Raw genomic sequence first — 22559 nt, forward strand, 5'->3', positions numbered from 1 at the left:
CCCAAATCTCCAGGAATTTCTCAACCCATCGTTGGCAACGCTATGATACACACAACTGAGCAGGGAAGAGGCACAAAGTGGTTGAATGGACTGTGTCACTGCAGGTGGGGTTTTGCATTTTTAAAGGCTTTTGGAAAGGAAGGAAGGAAGGAAGGAAGGAAGGAAGGAAGGAAGGAAGACCCACAAGTAGAGAAACAACACAATTAGATGTAGATGTAGGTGGAGCTAAAACATTTCACCCTGATATGCCGGATTTGCTGTTCCGGTATTTAGAAGAAAAAACGGCACCCCCCTCGTCTCCACCTGCAGGAGAACATCCCATTTGTCCGTCTCAGGATTCTAACGAGAAAGAGTATTGTGTCCGAGGAACTATTTATTTGTTTGTTTTATAACAACAGTAAGATAAGAACAGTAAACAAAAACTGTAAATTGTAGGAGATGTCTCAGCAAAAAGGATACATCAACAACCTACAGAGCAGCAGACAAAGCCAGCACAAACGTATCAAAAACTAGAGATAAAATCCCAGGTGCTCCATGGCCAGGGGAAGCAGCAAAATGATCCCAACAACTTCACTAAAAGCCGACTTTGCTAGATGTAAAAATCACAGCAAAAAAGCGCCTGATAAATGCCTTGGGGGAGGCTCGGCGAATGAGGTGCCACCATGGAAAAGATCCTTTCATCTGTCACCGGCCATGGAAGGGGCACTCAGATTAGAAGCTTAGAAGATGATCTTCACACCAGGACACGGCTTCATGGGTGCAGACCACCCTCCAGGAACCCTGGAAGTTTCACTTGTGGTATCTGATACGGGGTGGCTGGTCCTTCTGTGCAAGTCTTCCCTTGTGAACCTCTCCTCGTAGGATTCCAGCCTCCAGATGGGACCTGGAGATGTCCCGGAATTACAACTGATCTCCAGACCACAGAGATGGTTTCCCCTGGAGGGAATGGCACTGTTGGAGGAGGGACTGTAGGGTGTCCCATCCCTGGTGAGGTCCCCCCCCTCCCCAGGTTGTGCCCCTAATGTGTGTCTGAACTACCCAAACTGTTGCTTTCATTTTTTTAATCTTTGCCGCTGCAGACTGTGAAGTGGCTGACTATGTAAGCTGACTTCATTCGACAGATATTCAAATAAATATATAGTTCAGTCCTGGAAATTTGGGAGCAAAACTGTGTAAGTGCATCACTGTGATTTTACAAGAAAAGCTTATTGTGTTCCATTAAAGCAGCTTCTAATGACATTTATGCCTGCGGGGAAAATAATTAAGAAAAAAATAACCCTGAGAAATGAAAAAATGTCTGTTTGGAGCCATCACCTGCTGGCCGTCCTGGAAATTAAACTGCAAAACCCAGCTAAATATTCATTATTTGTTATTAGAACATGCTGGGAAGACTATACCTTGCAGAGACTTATGCCTTCCTTAGCAAACCAGAACTGTGGGAGTGGAGGCACTTTCTTACAAAGGAAATGGGGCAAATGAGAAGCCTCTTCTTTGATAAATATATGAGATTGTCTGCTTCTAATGGCCTTCTGCTGTAGAGGTAGCCTAGGAATGTCCAAACTGTGCACCACCAGGCAAGTGCGAGTGAGCCATTAAATAAGTACAGGTGCCTGGGTGGTGTCCCAAATATTCCACTCCCTGAGGATGCTGCCTGCCGTGCCTCTGCTCCAGCCCTGTCTCCTCCCATGCGGGGGATATCTGGAAGGCCTCTGAATCTGTGCTGATCAGATTCTCCAGTTATTCCTGATGTAAAGAGGCAGCAAAATGACCCCTCTCCGGATGAGGCTGCCCGATGTGTCTCCATGTGATTCGTTACTCTCTCCTCTGCTCAGAGCTAATTCTACACAGCACAATGTGCAGGGTGCTCTGCTGATATGCTGCAGGAAGGGTTGCCAGCAGAAGGCTGGCGATTAGGGAAAATGAGAAAAGGAGGGCGGGTTACCAGGGACATAATTGCATCCTTGGCGGTGTGCTGATGTCACTTCCAGTTACACAGGGACTGATGTCAGCTCATCAGGACACTGGCCGTTGCCCTCATTTCCTTCCTTCCTTTTTTTCCAGCTGAGCAGTGTTGGCAGGAGCCCACTGAGGGTGGGGGATCCCCTGCCCCAAGTGGGGACCTGGCAACCCTAGCTGTGGGTGACTGGCTCACTAGCAGCCATTGGTGGCATCTCCTTACAGGCTGTGCCACTGCTAGCCAGGTCCAAGAAAACCAAGGCCAGTGTCTCACGTAGTCCACTGTGCCACGGGGCCCCCAAGCCTGCCTTTTTAGGGGTCATGGAGGTCTACCGAGGGAAGGAGAAGCTGAAGGAAGATCCATTTGTTGTTTGGGGAAGACGGCCCCAACTGAACTGGCATTGCCAATATACATTTTATTATCCATAGGACAAAATCTTGAGTTACTTGAAAAGCAGGTGGCTATAGGAAACGGCCAACGTTGTTCATCTTTATTCCTGAACTGAAGTCCTCTGACTAAACCTCACTAGGCTTTGCCTCTAACTCTGTAACATTTTTGTATTTATTAATGTAAAATATTTCTATCCCGCCTTTCCACCCAAATGGGATCTCCAAGGCAGCAAATGTCAAAACATTAAAATATTATTTCATTAAAACAGTATTTTAAAATAAAGTTTATATGAAATGATCACTGATTTCGCATCACTAAATGAAAGAACATAGAGCCGCAGAGTCATTCCAGCTAACGAGCAGTCGGGAAGGAAGGAATAAAGGTGGAGAAAGGATCACCCGGCAGCAAGACTTCAGGTCTACATTTCAACTTCAACTTTCTTCCCTCGCTTCCACGTAGAGGAAATAATGTTGATGTACTTTGCAAGGTTGCTAAGACGATGAAATATTTTGAACCTGAAACCCCATAGCAGTGGTAAGAATAATTAATGAAAAAATATTTAACGTACTTGCCTTGCAGTCTTAAGCAGAGTTACTCTACTCTAAGCCCATTAAAATCAATGGGCTTAGAGTGGAGTAACTCTGTTTAGGATTGCACTGTTAATTTTGTTAAAAATATTTAACTCTGACTTGATACATATTGTTTGCTTTATAATAGGGAATTTATAGGAATTATTAAAATGTTTTCATCTCTGGACTGAAGACGGTCAGTCGACAATGAACATTTCTGCAAGTCATAAGTCCGCATAGAATCATACGGTTGGAAGGGACCTCTACTCCAACCTCCTGCACAATGCAGGAAACTCACAACTACCTCCCTTCCCTACACCTCCAGCGACACCTGGGGGTGTTGGGGGGGGGGAGGTAATTGTGACTAATAGCGCAAGCCTAAGTGTGTGTGGGGTGGTGGTGGAAAGTACATAGAAAGAGGACTAAGGCTTACGTGGGCACAACTTACATAACCCTCCCTTCCGTTGGCGGGCGGGGAGGCACACTGCTGCAGGCGGGCCACCACCCGTAGCCATATCGGATGGCTGTACAAACACGTGAGGCATAAGTCCCTCTGCCGGCACTGGAGGGGGTGGGGCAGGGGGCAGTTCACAAGTTAGTCAGCTTGCTAAGCTTCCCAGGCCTGGAAATACCCCCTGCAGTGGCAGAAAGTTATGCCACGAGAAAAGCAGGCATGGCCCATAGGCGCCCATTGAATGGGAAGACTCAGGCCTCTCTCCCAGTGCCCAGACCCGCCCCATGGCCCAAACTGGGCATAGGATGGTGACTACCCGACAGACCAATCTGCATGCACTTCCAGGGTGGGCGAGCCCCCCTCCCCATGCCCAATCATCTGCCCATGCACCCTACAAAACCTCCGGCTGTGCCACTCACAAACTCAGGTGAGTGGGCGGTGGCCGAAGGCTCTGGCTGACAGCCTCCTTCCGTGGGGATTTTGTGCACGAGGCGGGAGAGTGGGTCCTCACGGTGGTGGGCAATGAGTGCACTGGAGGGATGTAGTGGGGAAACTGGGAGAACTTTGCACTTGCTCAAGGGAAGAAGGGCAAAGTCCAGAATGTCTGACTAACTAACAATAACCACCCGAGTCCCCTTGCAGGGGGAGTCCCCTTGACTCTGGAGTTCCAGCTTGGTAAGAAGCGAGGGAGCACTGAGAGGCAAGAAGGAGCTTGTCATGTCTGTACCCCTACATCTGTGCCATTGTTCTATGTAGAGAACCATTGTTAATGCTGTGCCCTAATATCACATTATTCATACCATAAGTGCTTTGTTGCCACAGACATTCCTCAGGTGTCTTCTCTCTCCTCTCTCTCTCCTCCTCGACAGCTCCCAGTGCCTCGGTCCTGTAACTGACTCGTAACTGACTATTTCATGTTGCAGCTTAACGTCTAGACACTTCCGTAGTGCCTGGAATGATACGTAAACTGTGCGCAAGGTCCCCAGCCTTTTCACGCTCCAAATGATGTTCTCTGTTCACAGGTGGGGGTGGGGGTGGGGGTGGGGGAGGATTTGTGCTGAAGAAGAAAGGGCTTTTCTCCGTTCCTTATTCCTATCACATTATTGCCGGCTGCTTAGTTGCTTACCTTGCTGCTGAGTAATCCTATGGGCCTTCTATGGAAATGATTTGATTCCTGAATAAAACCTTTTAACCAAGAACCTGGATTTCTTGCTGTATGGGCACAGGGGTCAGCCTACCGTAGCCTGCCATCCATAGACTGACAGAGCTGGGGCAGCGGCTAACCCGACTCGCTGATTGTGCCAGCTGTCGCGCCCACCTGAACTCACCTGACCGCCAGCCTTTTCAGGTGAGGCTCAGTGGGGGAGGGGGTGGGGGGGGCAACCCCTGCCTGCCTCAGAGGCAGAAAACTACTCTTGACACAGCCAATTGAGGGTGCTCTGTTCAGATTCCCTCAGCTGGGGCCTCTCTGGACAGAGGAGCAAGTGTGGCCAGTTGTCGGGTTGACTGGGTGTTCGTAAGACCTTGTTGCTGGAGGGTGCTCAGCCACTTGACTTTCTTCCTCACGGGATAAGATCACCCCAAGGCAGAGTGCTGTCTCACCAGAGGGTCATGCATCATGTGGTTTTGAACTGCACCTGTGGAGCTGCTGCCACAGCTCTCAACCAATGGACACCTTCCCAGACGTTGCAGATTGAGCTTGGCATCAGCTGCTCACCAGCCTGGGTCACTTGCAACACCTGTGCCTGTTTCCCTGGCAGGCAGATCGCCACTCGTCCGGGAGACCAAGGAGCATGGCTGTCTGCCCCCCCCCCCACCGTAGGCCTCCGCGAGTGCCATTCAGGTCCTGCCCAGGGAGCAACTGACCAAGGCAGCCCACGGCTTGGCCACATGGGCAGGAAATCCAGAGAACCTCGGCAGCTTTTCCAGTTTAATAAAATATGTGCTGAAAAATAAGGAATTGCTGCCTGTTCACTTGCTCCCCTGATATTGCCCCCAACTCCCTGCCAGGAGGGTGTCTTCTCACACATCCCCGCAGACTTTTCCTGGCTCGGGGCTGGGGTCGATGGGGTGGTCTCTGCTGCTGGGAGGAGCAGGGGTCCAAGTGGCGCCCTGTCCAGCTTCCCTGCCCCCTCCCCTCCCCTCAAGGTAACTTCAGGCAGTGGGGTGGGAATTGAAGGGAGGCCCATGAATGTCTGGCAGGGCGGCTGTGGGGTGGGGGGTGGGGAGAGGCTCCACTGAGGACGTTCGTTCTCTGACAGACTGAGCTGCTGGCAGAGGGGAAGGCCAGGAGGTGGGGTGTGTGGAGAGACATCTTAGGATCTCCAGGGCTCCTCCTCCAGGAGGATGGACCACCCTCCATTTTGCTGTTTGCGGAAGCAGGGATGGACTTGGGAAATATGGCACGGAGAGGAGGTGAATGGTGCCCCCCCGAGCAGTTTCTCTGCTCCTGTGGGCTGTCAGTCCACTGGGGGGTGTCACCCCCAGACCGGGGTGTGGCTCTTGAGGTCCAGCCCACATTCTCACATAGTTGTGATGCTGTGATGTGTTCAAATGGCACTGTTGCAGGTCTCTGGGTGCTTTGCACTCCCTTCTGGCCTCTTGCGTGGTCTCCAATGGGCATTCCTGTCACTCATTAAAGAACCTCCCCCCCACCTGCCTCTCTGGATCCTGGGAGATGCTCCCAAGTGCTTCAGGCTTTCTGGTCCCACTTTTCAGGAGGGGGAACCTGTTTCTCGTGGTAGCAGTGGCAGCGGGGCTCGGGGAGGGGAGGATATTTGCAGGCACATTGAGCTGCGGCCACCTGCCTAGCCCTCATCGGAAATGGCGGCTGGACGGGCAAGAGGGTGGGTGTTCAATTCAGACCTTCACTGTCACCTCTATCTCCCTCCCTGGCAGGTATGCCTGCTCCTTGATGGGGGGGGGCTCTTGGTGGGCAGCGGGGATCACATCATCCCCATTGGCTGCGCCACCGCTTGCCCCTCACCTCCTGTCAGGGGAGCGCTGTGGCCATTGGCTGGTGTGAGTGGGGTTGTCAGGGGAACAGTGGGTGGGTGCTCCTGGCGGCAGCCGCGCCTCACTTTGCTGCGCTCGGGCACTGGTGGTGGGACTCTCCTGCACAAGTCCATAGGGCGCGGCAGAGTGGCGCCGCATCTACAACAACGCACGAGCGGAGGCGTTGGCTTGGGGCTTAGGACTGAGCTGCCCACTTTCAATATAAAACCCGTAAGGAGCAGTGATTCAAGTGTCAGGATCTGGGAGACCCAGGGCTAAATCCCCCCTCTGCCATAGTTCCTCATGAAAGAGACTCAAAGGGTGGCTGTTGGAGACCAGCTATTGTCAGGGTGGGGAACATCTTGCACGATTCCACAAGGCTGTCTTGTCCCCCATGTCGTTCAGTCTCTCTGTCACACTCCAGTCACACACTCTCAGCCTAACCTACCTCACAGCTTGTGAAAATAAAACAGAGGAAAACGTTGTGAGCTGTTTTGGGTCCCTACTGGGGAGAAAGGCAGGGTATTACCAATGTATTTTTACATCTCTAACTGAGACTGAAAACATAATGCCAACTTTTAAGGAATCGCCTCATTTCTGTCTTTTTAAAAATGAAATCCTGCAAGAATGCTTGGCTGATATCCTCCCTCTCCTTGCCCTTTCTTGCCCTCTTCTGCCCAATGCCGCCTCTGCTCTTCTTCGGCACATCACACGTTTCACCCTCTGTTCTCAACTGCCCCCTTTCTCCGTGGGGCTTACTGGAATGAAGAATATGACATTTGGAAGTTCCTTTTCCACCATTAAAATATAGAAGGAATGTTAGTAAAGATTAATCACTAAAGTAAATGAAAACAGCAAAATATTGTTATCCTTCTGTACCTCCTAGAGGACTGTGTGAATTTGAGGGCAGCCCATGTAGCTTTTCTGGCCAAATTGCAGGTTTTATTTTTTTTAATTTTTTTTTACTGCTACTCAATCATGGGATTTTAATTGGCTCTGTAGACCAAATTACACTCTGTGAATTCTTAGATTGACTTACGATGTGAGTGTTGTGCTGGCTGGAGGAGTCATGTTTGTTTGTTTGTTTGTTTGTTTGTTTGTTTGTTTGTTTTATTCTGCCCTCCCCATGAGTGGGCTCAGGGTGGATCACATCATTTAAAACCATAATAAATACCACATCTTCCATAAAACCAATGAAACATTTAAAATTCAATCAGCATTCAGCATTTCATTCAGTCCGCCTAACCTCAACCAGAGCCAGGACTTTTTCAGTCCTGGCTCCAACCAGGTGGACCTCTCTGTCTATTGACACCAGGGCCCGGCAGGATTTGCTATTGTTTCACCTGGCCTGTAAGACAGAGATGTTCCACCAGGCATATGGTTGATGCTGGGCCAGGTCTCTGCCGGCCTGGTAAAAGGGGAAGAGAAACAATCTAAACCTTCCCAATTAGGTTTGTCCACCATCTGCAGTCATAATTTTGACTGCTGCCATCTGTTGCCGGTTATATTGTATGAAATTTACTGCTTATTTTTTTCTTCATGGTGTGTGTGTATGGGGAATTATGAGGAAAACAAGAACCTGACAGAAGGAGCTCTAGGAAATGATCAGCCAGTCAGCTGTCCAGATGGAAATCAAAAGACATTATAAATTACAACCCAGGGAAAGCAGAAATGTTCTTTCATTGAATAATGTTAATTATTTTGAGGTTTTTGCAGTGTGTGCAACAAAACCAGAAATCCTCAATGCAATGAGTATCAGCTCTGACATGTTCTCTAGAGTATACCTATTGGGCTTCATAGAAATACTCTGGTATGCATCAAGATGAGTAACTGAGTTAGTCTGTATGAAGCAGTAGAAAAGAGCAAGAGTCTAGTAGCACCTATAAAACTAACAACATGTGTGTTAGGGTATGAGCTTTTGTGAGCCACAGCTCACTTCTTCAGATACTGCTAGAGTGATTACAGAAGCTGAATGACAATAGCTGGCGAATGACAATAACAGGTATGATTGGATAAGGCGGGGTATGCAGAGGCGTAGTGGGTGTGGAGAAATTAGCATGGGTAATGAGACAGGAAGCCAATGTCTCGATTTAGTCCAGGTGGATGCATTGTATTGAGCTTTGTTATCAGCTGTGATTCAGCCATCTCTCTTTCTAATCTTCCTTTGAAATACCTCAGGAAACTACAGTCCATCAACTGTCTCCTAGAAAACAGCATTGTGAGTCAGATTTGAGGAGCCAGCTACAGCGCAGTGAAGTCAGCGGCTCTGAGGAGCTTGTCTCCAAAGGAGAGCTGAAACCCAGAGGTCTGGGGGCTTGGGATTCCTAAGTTCTGGAGAGACCCTGCGGAGAGGGGACTCTGAAGCAAGAGGCTTAACCAGGGATTCACTCCAGGCATTGGAGTTGGAATTCTGTGAGTTTGCCTCATCGCACAGACCGCTGTGCGGCAACAGGCAAGCTGTACAGGCAACAAGCTGCGAGCACCGAGACGGACAGATTACAAAGAGAGATATTCTTATAACCAAGATAGCTCACTGAGAAACAAGCTGCAAGTCTACAAAATAAAAGGGAGCTGTGCCTGATAATAGAAAGGAAACAAAGACTTGGCCCTTCGGAGAGGATTAAAAGAGAGGGACGGTGCGGTGGATTCCCTCCGCCACCCCTCCTGAAGAAACAGCTTCCGAAGGGAGTTTCAAGCATGGGAGAGGCTTGTAAAGAGGAAGAGTAACGACCTGCTTGGAATGACAAAACTAGAGGCGAAAGGAAAATTCCTGCTGAGTGAATAAAGAAAATAAAGTCACTAAAAGTATAAAGTTCACCAAAGTCATAAGGGAAGGGGAATCGAGTGGAGGGAAAGACTCACGGTGTGAAGCAACAGGAGAGACCCGACCGAGAGCTGTAATTGAAAGTAGCTGAGGATAAAGTGAGTTTACTAGGCAGTTTGGGGCGGAATTTGGGCAAAGTCTCTCCCCTCCTTTGGAGTTAAGTAAAGGCAGAGACCACCAACTGGATTAAAAAGGGAAGAATGGCTGGACATTCATCTCACCTCTGAAGGAAAAAAGGGAGAGAAACTGGTTGGTGTGGGAGGAAGAAGCCACAGCTGTAAAGCTGGCACTCTCTACCTGGAGGCATTTGCTGGAGGGGGCAAAAGTACTATTCGAGGTATGGTCAGATCATAAAAATTTGGAAACTCTTCGTACACCCAGAAAATTGAGAGCAAAGCAGCTTAGGCGGGCAGAGTTTTTCTCTAAGTTTCGATTCACCCTTAAGCATCTTCCTGGGACCTTATCCAGAAGTCCCCCCCCGCTCCGTGGGGTCTTTTTACCAGAGCAAACTGGCACTTTTCTCCATGTTCTGCTTGGGACACGAGCCCCATACAGCTTCAGGGCGCCATGTTGGATCAGGAAGCCCAAATTCCTTTTGGCTGACGCACTATCTCACCTTCCCCAACGTGACAGTCGGAGGGAGGAGCTCATTGACTCTATGTTTACACCCAGTCAGCGGGGAGGAGTTGTAACATGGTCTCAGGCTCGCCACTCCCCTCCATCCCAGCCTGATTCCTGGTTAGACAGAGTGAGGACGGAAACTGACAAGGAGGAGGAGGAGGAGCTACAGTTACAGGAACTTTTGGTGAAAGGGGAAAATGGATGCTGGTATCGTCAAAGGCATTTATATAGTCCAGAAACCCTGTGGGGGAAATATTAAAATGGCAATGACAAAACAGCTGGCCACTTTGGGTTCATTAAAATGCTCCACTTAACACAACAATTCTGGTGACCAGGAATGAGAAGAGATGTTTCTCACTATGTGTCCACATGTCAACTATTTGTAATGGGAAAGAAAAGAGGGGGGAAAGCCGCCTGGACTTCTGCAGTCTTTAGAGACTCCTTCCAGACCTTGGGCTACCATTTCCATGGATTTCATCACAGACTTTCCCCTTTCCAAGGAGAAGACAATAATTCTGGTAACCATGGATCTGTTTTCTAAGCAAGCCCATTTTGTTGCCTGCTCTAAAATCCCCACTGCAAAGAAACTAGCCAACTTGTTTATGCAACATGTAGTGCGCTTGCATTCTTTTCCAAGCAAGGTGATCTCTGACAGGGCCCCCAGTTCGTTGCTACCTTCTGGCAAGAGCTGCTGAAAGTAACTGGAATCGAACAGGGTCTAAGCTCCTCTCATCATCCAGAGTCCAATGGACAGAGTGAAAGATTAAATCAGATTTTAGAACAATTTTTGAGATGTTATATCAATTACCAACAGGATAACTGGGTAGACTTTCTTCCATTTGCAGAGTACTATTACAACAACAACAGTGTACACAGTTCTATTGGAGCCACTCCCCTTAAAGTTACGCAGGGGTTTGAAGAGAAACCCATGCCCTTATTAGAGCTTGACTCAGCTGGGAAAGGGGGATGACCTACAATAATGGTGGACTGACATCATAAATCAATGGGACATTATAAAGCACACCTTGGAGCAAGCTAAACTGGACTATAAACATCAAGCAGATAAGAGCAGATTTCCCTCTTGGGAATTGAAGGTGGGGGATAGTGTGTATGCATCTACCAAGAATCTAAGAAGCACTTAACCAAGCAAAAAATTAGGCTGGAAGTTTGCAGGGCCATTCAAAGTGATCCGTCTAATTAATGATGTTACCGTGGAGCTGGAACTGCCTAAAAATCTGAAACAGGTACAACCAGTGTTCCATTTCAGCCTGCTGAAAAAGGTCCCAGGGCCCAGGAAGCGGCACCCAGAAGCAGCAGCTTCTCCCTGAAGTGACTGTTTTCACTAGAGTGTTCCTGGTGCTGGGAAAGGGGCCTATGTGACCTTGGAGGCTTTATCCCGTGCCTGAGAATGATGTATGTATCTGTGCTTTTGTGGTGCTTTATTCCTGACCATCGTAAGATCACATGATACTAGACTCTTTCAATAAAGCTTTACAAACCCCGTGGAGACTTTTGAAAGGTGTCTTGGCAGATCATTACACATCCCTGCCTAAATCATACACATCCCGCCCACATAAGCATCCCCATCCAACATCTTTGCTTTCTTCTCCTGAACCTGCATCTCTGCTCATTTGCAACCGGTTTGCATCTACTCCCCCCTCCCCTCACTGCCTATATACCTCTGGCCAGTTTCTTCATACCTTCCATGCATCTGACGAAGAGAGCTATGGCTCTCGAAAGCTTATGCTACAATAAAGTTGGTTAGTCTTAAAGGCGCTACTGGACTCTTTACTATTCTGTTCATTTGCTAACTCCACGGCTGGGAAGGCTTGTCCCACAGTTCTATCTTTTCCCTGACAACAACAGAGTCCCTTGTGAGTTTCCCCCTTGGATTCCCTCCAGTATGTAAAGAACGAGAGATTATTCTTCAAAGTTGGATGTCTTACCTGTATGGAGACGCTGCTGTAAGATCCGCCGATGACACCTGCAATGTGTAATGGAATATTTTCTTGAACTGCATATGACCCATCGGGGCACATATACTCTGCTTCGTCCACTTTAGTCAACGATGCTCTGACAAACTCCAGTGACTGTTCTAATGCGTACGTGTCCCTGGAGCAGGTGTCCAAAATGTGAACCCCAAGCTTAATTCCTGGCAGCAAATAGCTGTCCCTGTTGATGGCATCAATAGCAAATAACATGGCTTCCAAGCGCTGGATTCCTCGGTCTTCATTGATTCTCCCACATTCTTCAGCCCCAGTGCCTTTTTCTTTAATTGGGAACAAACCACCAAAAACCAGATCTCCTTCAATCTTAATTTCTTTCCTTACAAAGTTGTGGTCACCTAGTGAAAGGAAGGATCCTTTGGAAAACAAGGTCAGTGCAACCACATGCAGCTTGGCAAACATCTTCAGTGACGGTCTTTTGTCAGCTCTAAGAACCATCTGTCTGCCTGCTAGAGACCTTCATGCCTCCTGGCACATTGCCCTGACGTATGAAGTGCCATCCCATCAGCAAGTGAAACGTGAGCCCGCCGGGTCTTCCATCAAGTTTCTAAAGAGGGGAAAGGAATTAGAATAGGCTGAAGTAAGAAACATGATGACCTCCCCCCACTAAAGACATAGTGAGTGGGTCTGTAAGGTCTCATGAGACCCTGTGACCCGGTTCATATCACCAGACCGTCAAGAGGAGGAACAAGTGTGCACCCTCCTCACCTCCACCAGAAATGCAAGGGCTGTGCACATGTAGACCAGTCTGTGTGCTTTCTTTCCCTATGGTTCTCATATTCATGTGACACTCTTGCATGGGACCTCTGTCCCTTCATAGACCTCTGCTACGATGGCTACTCTGCCAACAGTTCTGCTTGTGGATCAAATGTACCAGCAGAGCAAGAGGGAACTGCAGAAGAGCGGTGGAATGCTACAGAGCACCAGCCTAGGAAGCACACGTCATCCATCCTCCACCTGATCAAAGCTGCCAGAACTTTGCCGCTCTCCAAATGATCAAAGCTGCCAGTTTCGATCATGCCAGAGTGGAGCATCTCTGGACAGCTCTGGCCCCTGAGATGGAAGCCAGCCCCATGGTTTACCATGGGGCTGGCTGACCTAAAGAGGGTTGGGAGACATCTAGAAAGACGCTGGTGAAAAACTCATGTGGAAGCTGATAGAGCGTGCAGCAGAGCCCACGGGAGGACCTAGGAAGCGGAAATGAAGATGGCAAAGAAACGATATTTCTTGGCAAATTTGTGTCGGGTAGTTCACGACCGTCCCAATTGTTTATGATATCCAGACACCTTCTAACTCCTAAATCTGAACCTTTACAGTCCCAGGAACAGTCAATTCGCTGTGAGGCCTTTGCTAAGTTTTTCGCTGATAAAATAGCACAGATACACACTGATCTAGATGCAAGCTGCAATGCAGATGAGAGAGAAGAAATGCTTGACGCACCATCTGGTTTACATTTGGACTGCCTTGAACCAATTACAATGACAGATCTTAACAGGATTCTGACATCTATGAAAGCCACTACTTGTGTGCTTGACCCTTGCCCATCTTGGCTGCTAAAATCAAGAAAAGGACAACATAAGTGAACCTCTGAGGTCTACTGAAAATCAATCGCTAACTTAGAGCCCCCACTCTCCTGGTTTTCCGCAAACAATGCAAAACCCGAATGATCAAAAAAGGCCTTTTACTTAGATAGGAGGGTGGTATTGGAGGGATCAGGTGATCCGCTAAGGAGTTAGACCTCAACACTACATTGTATTGGATTCCTGCTAATGCCGTGTCTTTGTGGCCTTGTATCTATTTACCCTCTGGCATTGTTTCTGGAAACGTTCCTGATATTGACTGTACTAATTTCACACTGTGTAATACGCCTTGAGTCTCAGTGAGAAAGGTGAACTATAAATGACATGAATGAATGAATGAATGAATGAATGAATGAATGAATGAATGAATGAATGAATGAATAAGTGGAAAGCCACCAATTGTAGGGAAGTGCATGACAATTTCTTTTGTTTTCCGTTTCATTTTCATCTTCCGGCCGTTGTGTTTTTTCTTTATTTTAGTTTTTTCATACATTGTTTTTTGTCATATATTTTGTTTTCATTGATTCCAATGGGAAGCACAATGCCCACTGTAATCCCCCCTCCCCCGCATCTAGATGTAACCTTCATCCAATGGCCATTATTAATCGGCCATACTGTCTCTCAGTATGAGGCACTGGGGACAAATGCCCTGCTTGATGGGATCTGACTAACGATGCATGGAAACACAATGCTCAGCTAGACGGGTCTTGTGTTCTGATGTTCTCTGGCTGCCCCTGGACCAAGGGCTGGTTCTACCCCAGAGGTGATGGAGGTCCACTCCCGGGCCGCTGCTGAGACCTTCCCGGGCACAAGCACCCTCATCAGTGTGCCACCCCAGCCAGACTCAGCTGGCCTGCTGGCCCCCCCTGGCTCCTGTCTTACTTCCAGGGCAGCTGACAGGGACTCCTAGCCCGGTAGCCCCGCACTAATGCCTGGTAGACTTTGACTCGTCTTGATCATATTAAACACCCAAATCTTTCCATGTACAGAAACAGCTTATCTGTATTTCAACTCATATTCAGGTTCTTATTGTTGGTTGTCACTGACCTTGATCCTATTTCTTTAAAGTATATCTTTGGAGCACAAACCCTCAAGTATGGTGATATTTATATAGAACATTTTAATAATATATGCTTGTACTTACTTTTTCCTTAAAGTTGAATTTATAATGATTAAGCATGCAGGTCTATGTATAATTGAGAAACACTTAACGTTATTTAAAATAGAGTGCTAAGATATTTAAAGGACAGTAAATTAAAATTTAACACTAAAACAGAGGAGAAACAAAATTGTTTGCTTCTGGAGTCTCCCCCGGCTGCCCCCAATCTGATTGGGCAATCTTTAAGTTTTAAATTATTAGAATGCCCCGCTAAGTGATCAGATGATTTATTTTATTTATTTATTTATTTAACATAATTTATATCTTGCCTTTCTGTGCTCACAGAAGCGATGAAGGAGTTAACAAATTAAAACAAACAAACAAAAATCACATTTTAAAACCATTAAAAATCAACCTAAGCACATCATTAAAACAGTTAAAACCAGAGTTTACAAACATACAAAGACATAAAAACAACAATTAAAACATTTAAAACAGTTGGCATGAAGGAGGGATCACTGAGGCTACACCAAACGAAATGAAAGTCTTCACTTGCTGGTGGAAGATGGCATCAGAAGGGGACAGTTTAATCTCCCTGGGCAATACGGGATCATGCCCTCGTTTTCAGCACTGGGTTCTGGGTGGAAGACCTCTCCTTGCCTAAATACAGCCCCTCAACCTTAAACAACTTTTCACTAACAACCATGAACTAGCTAACAGAGTCACCAACACGGGTACCAGACCCTGCAACAGACCCAGATGCCAACTCTGCCCTCCTATCTACCCAGAAAATACAATTACAGGACCCAATGGCATCAACTACACTACCTCTGGCTCTTACAGCTGCTCATCCTCCAACGTGATATATGCCCTCCTGTGCCAACAATGTTCATCCACTCTGTACATTGGACAAACCAGCCAACCTCTGCGGAAAAGAATAAATGGACACAAATCTGACATTAAAAATGGCAACATCCAGAAACCAGTGGGAGAACACTTCAATCTACCAGGACATTCCATCAAGGACTTAAAGGTCACTGTAGTTCAACAGAAACCTTTCAAAAACAGAATCCAATGGGAAGCTGCTGAATTGGAATTCATATGTAAATTTGGCTCAGTCAGACTTGGATTGATTAGAGACTATGAATGGTTATCTCACTACCAAAAGTAACTGCCTTCAGTTACTTTTCATTCTGTATTAATTCTGCCATGGAGGGGAAGGATCACACCCAGCCTGGATTGTGCACTCCACCTCTTTCATGACTTTTGCAACGGATTTGCATCTACTCCCCTTTCCCCTCACCACCTATATATATATATATATGGCCAGTTTCTTCATACCCTCCATGCATCTGACGAAAAGAACTGTGGTTCTCGAAAGCTTATGCTACAGTAAAGTTGGTTAGTCTGAAAGGTGCTACTGGACTCTGCTATTTTAATGCTGGGTTCTGAATCTGATCCTTTAGAGCAGTACTGATGCACAACCTGGTATACAGGTATATCTGGATGATGCCTCTATCTTGGACTCATTCCAGTCCGGCTTCAAGCCTGTCCATGGTACAGAGATAGCTCTGGTTGCTCTCACAGATGATCTACAGTGGCACCTCGATTGGGGCGGGGCGGCACTGCTGATACTTTACAGCAGCCTTTGACACAGTCGATCATGATCTCTTGACCCACCACCTTGCCGACGTGGGGATTTGTGGGACAGCTGTGCAATGGTTTAGCTCCTTCCTCTGTGGTCAGGGACAGAGGGTGGCACTTGGGGAACAGATGTCCGCCCACCATTCTTTGGTATGTGGCGTCCCTCAGGGGGCAATTATTTCTCTGATGCTATTTAACATCTATATGCACCCCCTCACCCAGGTAGTCTGTAATTTTGGGTTGGGATGTCACCAGTATGCAGATGACACCCAACTCTATCTGTTGACAGATGACACCAGTCTGACTGTGCTCCAGATTCCTTGGCCAAGGGTCTTGAGGCTGTGACGGTATGGTTACATCAGAGTCGCCTAAAATTGAATGCCCTGAAGATGGAGGTTCTGTGTCTGGGTTGTGGAGCAATGGGGTTGGGTACGCAGTTCTCAACCCTTGACGGGGTACAACTGAAGCCTTCATTGACAGTGAGAAGCCTGGGTGTGACTTTGAATGCCACACTTTCAATGGAGGCCATGGTCATGGCCGTTGCCAGGTCTGCCTTTTTTCATCTCCGACAGGCCAGGCAACTGGCACCCTATCTCTCATCCCAGGACCTGGCCACAGTAATCCATGCAACGGTCACCTCCAGGCTAGATTACTGCAGCTCACTCTATGCTGGGTTGCCCTTGGGCCTGACCCGGAAGTTACAGCTGGTCCAGAATGCAGCGACACACGTTCTTACAGGGACGCCTACTCGAGCGCATATCCATCCTGTGCTGTGCCAGCTGCACTGGCTTCCAGTGGAGTTCCGGATCCAGTTCAAGGTGTTAACTTTGGTGTTTAAAGCCCTTCACGGACTGGGACCGGCATACCTGCAGGACCGCCTCTCCCATTACATCCCCTGCAGGGTGTTGCGCTCTGCAGACAAGCAACTCCTGGTGGTCCCCGGCCTGAAGGACATCCGTCTGGCCTCAACCGGGGCCAGGGCTTTTTCTGCCCTGGCCCCGGCCTGGTGGAACGCTCTCCCGCTGGAGATCCGGGCCCTGCGGGACCTATCACAGTTCCGCAGGGCCTGTAAAACGGAGATGTTCTGCCGGGCTTTTGGCTGAGGACCAGGGGGTGTCCCCCCTTATTCTATCTAAGATTTCTACCTCTTCTATGACTGCCCTCAGCTATGCATTTTACCCACAGTAATGCCCTATGCAGGTTTTTTATTAGTATCTAAAGTAGCCTATGTATAATGGCGCCGGAGTATTTTAATATAAGTTTTTAAGTCTGTTTTTAAAGTTGACTATTCATTTATTGTGTTTTAATGATGATGTGAGCCACTCTGAGCCCATTCATGGGGAGGGCGGGATATAAGTCAAATAAATAAATAAATAAAAACCCTCAGCTGTAGCCCATCCGAGCAGCCCAGACACTGCCTGCACGGACTGTGTCACTTCACCACTACCCATGAGACACTTCATCTTTTGCTACAGACAATCTCTTTTGCTGATCCCACGTCTTTCGATCCCACTGGTGCAAGAGCACAGCCTTCAAGGCTAACAAGAAAGCCTCCTCCTAAAGATGGAGAACTACTGAGCACATCTTCGAGAGTTAAAGCTGGGAGTCTGCTACTAGTTGGCCAGCCCTGGCTGTGCACCTACATAGTGAAGCATGCAGGGTGAATTGTGAAGCATGCAGTGTGAATAATGAGGCAAGCAGTGTGAATAGTGAAGTATACAGGGTGAATAGTGAAGCAAGCAGTGTGAATAGTGAAGCATGCAGGTGAATAGTGAAGCAAGCAGTGTGAATAGTGTAGCATGCAGGTGAATAGTGAAGGAAGCAGTGTGAATAGTGAAGCAAGCAGGTGAATAGTGAAGCATGCAGTGTGAATAGTGAAGCATGCAGTGTGAATAGTGAAGCAAGCAGGGTGAATAGTGTAGCATGCAGGTGAATAGTGTAGCATGCAGGTGAATAGTGAAGCAAGCAGTGTGAATAGTGAAGCAAGCAGGTGAATAGTGAAGCATGCAGGATGAATAGTGAAGCAAGCAGTGTGATTAGTGAAGCAAGCAGTGTGAATAGTGAAGCAAGCAGTGTGAATAGTGTAGCATGCAGGATGAATAGTGAAGCATGCAGTGTGAATAGTGAAGCATGCAGGTGAATAGTGAAGCATGCAGGATGAATAGTGAAGCAAGCAGTGTGAATAGTGTAGCATGCAGGTGAATAGTGAAGCAAGCAGTGTGAAGAGTGAAGCAAGCAGGTGAATAGTGAAGCATGCAGGGTGAATAGTGAAGCATGCAGGATGATTGGTGAAGCAAGCAGTGTGAATAGTGAAGCAAGCAGTGTGAATAGTGAAGCATGCAGGGTGAATAGTGAAGCATGCAGGATCCAGCAGAAATGGTTTTAGGAGCAAAGCCTTCCCTGCTGTCACTGTGCATGCAGAGGTGAGTCTAGAGGGTAAGTGAGAGAAGGGAGGGCGAGCTCTTCTTTCTCTGCTATTCCTCCTGGGGTGCTTAACTGGGAAACACAACTCAGAATTCCTCCTGAGTCCAAGGTTGGAGGTGAAAGAGCCACCCTTCCTCGGCCCCACCTGCTCTCTCCCCATTCTGCTTTACCAATAGAAGGCTCGTAACTCCTCCGGCCTAACTCCTCATGAATCAGAACCCAGGTTTAAAAGCTAGGGCATGATCCAGCCATGGTTAAACATTGTTAAGTCCTGTTGATTTCCATGAGAGAGTTAAGCATGTGCTTAAATATCTCCCACTGATGTGCTGAACGCCCTGGTTAAATCAATGGGGTCTAGACTCCATGTGCAGTGTGATTTTAAGCATATTTTCTCAGAAGAAATCCCACTGAGTTCAATAGCTGTTACTCCTCTAGTAAATATGTATTCTAGGCAGAACTATGTGCATCCAGGAAATAAGAAAATGTTTCATGCTTAAGAAACCAAATCCTGTGGCCAGATTTATGTACATTAAATACGTTTACATATATTTTGCACTAAATTCTTCCCAGCCTGTGTTCTTCCCACAGGGACATAACTCCAGCATTTTAGATATACTTTTAACTAACACTTTTTTCTAAAACTTGGAATGGAAATTTGTGACTTTTCCACAGTTGCTTTTCTTGCATTGCTGTTGGGTTAGCCCAGCTGGTATTGGAAATGGATTTCAGAGTTGACCTAAAGACAGTCTGTCTATTAGCAACGTGAGTTTTCTCTTAGGATCTAATTATTAGCGATATGCCAGACTTTGAAGTATAGAAGCCCAAAGAAAAATCATACAAATGTAGCAACAGGAGCAAAGAACTTCCTGATAATTTCTGAGAAGAGCCATATGCCTCAGCTGGAGTCCATGAACCAAGTAGCCTGGGGCTGTTCTGGCTCCACTACAGAGCAGAGCCTCTGCCTTTACCATGGAGCTGATCATGTACAGGGGACAGAAACAAAAGTAGGACCTGCTCTCAAGATCCTTTGCTCTGCTTGTCTCTGGAGTTCGAAGTCTCCCCTCCTGCTGTGGATGGGTTTAGGGAAGCATCTAAGGTTGGTTATGGAGCAGAGTTGCCCGGCCAGGACTCAAAGAGGTTTTGTCTTAGAGAGGCCAGATTCAGCTAACCCTGTGGCCCATTCACCACATTTAGGCCTACAAGTTATTGCCGTGTAAATGACTTGCTACCAATATTCACATTTGGACATCGTTACGGTTGGCTGTCAATTGCTACCAAGAATGGGTGCTGGTGGAGAGTGCCATTAAGTCATAGCTGACTTTTGGCAACCCTTGGTGGTAGCAAACCACAGAGGTGGTTTGCTATTGCCTGCCTCCACAACCCTGGTCTTTGTTGGCGGTCTCCCATCCACTTGCTTAGTTTTGAGATCTGACAAGACCTGATCTATCCAGGTCAGGATGCTGCCAATAACTGAGTTGTTATAAACACAGACTGCAAAACTCTGAGGATCTTCCAGCCTCCACTAAATCAGCAGCCCAAGAGCGCTGTTGGTCAAGACGGAACAAAACTTGTGGACGTGGAATTGAGCAAATTAGGTCCATGGGCCCCAAGAGCTTCAGCTGGGAAAAGATGAGAGCTACTTATAGAGAAGCTGCTTAAGCAGGACTGGGACTCCCTTTGTACTGTAACCTTAGCTTCTTCCAGAATACCCTTCAAAAGGACATGGCACAAAAATGCTCCCTGCTCTACATGGGAATTAAATATCCTACCCAGTTCGACCCACCTCATTACCTCAGTATGCTGGTAGTCCCAAAACTGAGGCGGTCATACACGGTCGCCCGCTGCAACGCATTGCCGACAGCCCAGAAGAAGGGCTGCCTCCTCAGGATACCATTGGATCAACACTTCTGTGGCTGCCCTTTGGCCAAAGTTGACTCGCTATCCCATATCTTCTTTCACTGTCCCAAGTATGAACTAGCCAGAGAGAGATTCTTTAAAAACTGGCTACTGAGGCATTTGAACATTCTCAACTCCTCAAAATTAAGACTATTACTGAGTAGCCTTTGCAAAAGCTGTACTGCAGACATGGCGACCTCTTCTTTAACTAGTAAAAAGTCCAGTAGCACCTTTAAGTCTAACCAACTTTATTGAGGCATAAGCTTTCGAGAACCACAGCTCTATAATAATCATTTCGCTAATTCCCCCACTCCTTTAACAAAAAAGCAAGTCCCATACGAGGGCAGTGGGACCCCACTGAACGGAGCGGAGCCCTGCTCCCTCCCCCACATGGCGTTTACAGCGAACCACCATAGAACCAGGAAGACTGTTCCTCCAGCATTCCTCTCTTGTTTCCACTTGATCGAGAAATGTGAGCATGGAACGGCTTGGGTGCCCTCTGAGGGAGGGAGGGGAGGGCTTCCCCTCAGCCAGGGATATATTGACGAATCTCATACGTGGCTCCCCCATCTGAGGTGCCCCATCTGAGCCACATGTGATGGCCTTCGAAGTTGCCAGATCTGGCCAATTTTAAACCAAACTGAAATGATTCGTTAAATGGGGAGCAGATAGTGCTTCAGACAACTCTACTGCCTACTCTAGTTTCCAAACTGGTGTCCAGATTGTTGGAAGAGGAGGATCCAGCGCTGTCCCTCTCCTCAGGTTTCAGAGGGGGACAAACCAAAGAGTTAGAAAGATGGAGAGGTCAGAGCACCCTGCTTACTGTTTACTATGCTCTGAATGTCCTTTAATATGCAGATTGCTGTTCTTAGGATTTCCTCCTCTTGATTTCCTTCCTCTCGCTCCTTCTCTTCCTGGCTTTGTTCCAGGAGAATACCTTTCTCCTTCTCCTCCCTCCATCTTGGCAGCATGGATGCAGGCCTTGCCCTGCCATCCATGTCCATCCTTAGACTAGATAGGTAGTTAGGATCCGTCTCTCCTCCTTTCCTATCACAGTATGGAGTTCCTGCAATAAAGAACTCTCATTTCTTTTCTAAATATAAACCAAGTGTATGCTTTTATTATTTTCATTCCTGCACACACACCAGCCAGCAGAATGAGCTCACAACCACCTACAATCACGCTTCCTATGCCAAATGATAAACTCTGCTAATGGCCCAAACATGGAATCTTTTAATTAGGTTTCTGGGGCCTACATAACGATTTATTTATCACAGATGAGCCTATGAGAAGTGTGGTCAGCAAAAAATTGCACAAAAACATCACAGCTCTCATTTTGGGACATAAATAAATGGGCCAGATGGAATTCAGCCGATGAAATGGGAGCAGAAAAGTGTCACCCCTTTGCTACAACCACCATCCCCTTCCCAATGCAAAGCTGGATTCAACCTGAGCTTTCTTCCAACGATGCCCAAGACACCTTCTGGCTTCCTTAAATTCTCCCAAACCAGATTCCTTCAAAGTGGTAGAGGAGGCTGCTGGGAGCAAACTTCTTTCCATTGGCCCAAGCCCCTCCTCGGTAGGGCTCCAGCTGAGCTGCCGTGCCACGATGGTCCCTCCCCCCTTCATCCTGGGCATTGATAAAAATGTGGAAGACTGTTGGGACCAGGACAGAGCTCTGTATTTGAAACCTCCCTCCTCCAGACTGACGATCTGCCAGTGGCAGTGACTTTTGGAGTAGAGTTCTCCACCACTGCTTTCCAGATGCTGACAGATATGATCGCGTCTAGTATCTGTTCTAGTATGTTTCTTTGGGATAAGATTTGCCTGATTCCAGTCTGGCTGCACCTCCAGGATTTCTCCAAGATAACAGAGCTTTAAAAAGCACATCACCAAGTTCCTTTAATACCCTGGCAAACAACTCATGCAGCTTTTAAGACTTGGTCTTTATTTATGGAAGGTAGCTCCTTATGCATCTGTCGGGACTTGCCAAGTAGTTCCCCAAAACACTTCACTGCATCCCTTGGTTGAAGTAGTTAAAATGTTTATTAAGGATTAATACCAGAATCAAGCAGCTCAGACAACGGAATTGGCTGGAATG

General features: G+C 47.4%; 1 protein-coding gene across 1 annotated transcript in view; it reads right to left on the reverse strand.

The window, feature by feature from the left end:
* The window catches only part of GRM3 (glutamate metabotropic receptor 3), a 101653-nt gene extending 79872 nt beyond the window's left edge, over nucleotides 1-21781 (reverse strand). The window contains exons 1-2 of the mRNA XM_054988609.1: nucleotides 21774-21781; nucleotides 11756-12257 (exon numbers count right to left, since the gene is read on the reverse strand). Of these exons, the coding sequence (XP_054844584.1) occupies nucleotides 11756-12257; nucleotides 21774-21781 (510 nt within the window). The remainder of the gene's footprint in view (nucleotides 1-11755; nucleotides 12258-21773) is intronic.
* Nucleotides 21782-22559: the final 778 nt, after the last annotated feature.

Source organism: Eublepharis macularius, chromosome 9, assembly GCF_028583425.1.
Source record: "Eublepharis macularius isolate TG4126 chromosome 9, MPM_Emac_v1.0, whole genome shotgun sequence".
NCBI classification, from domain to species: Eukaryota; Metazoa; Chordata; class Lepidosauria; order Squamata; family Eublepharidae; genus Eublepharis; species Eublepharis macularius.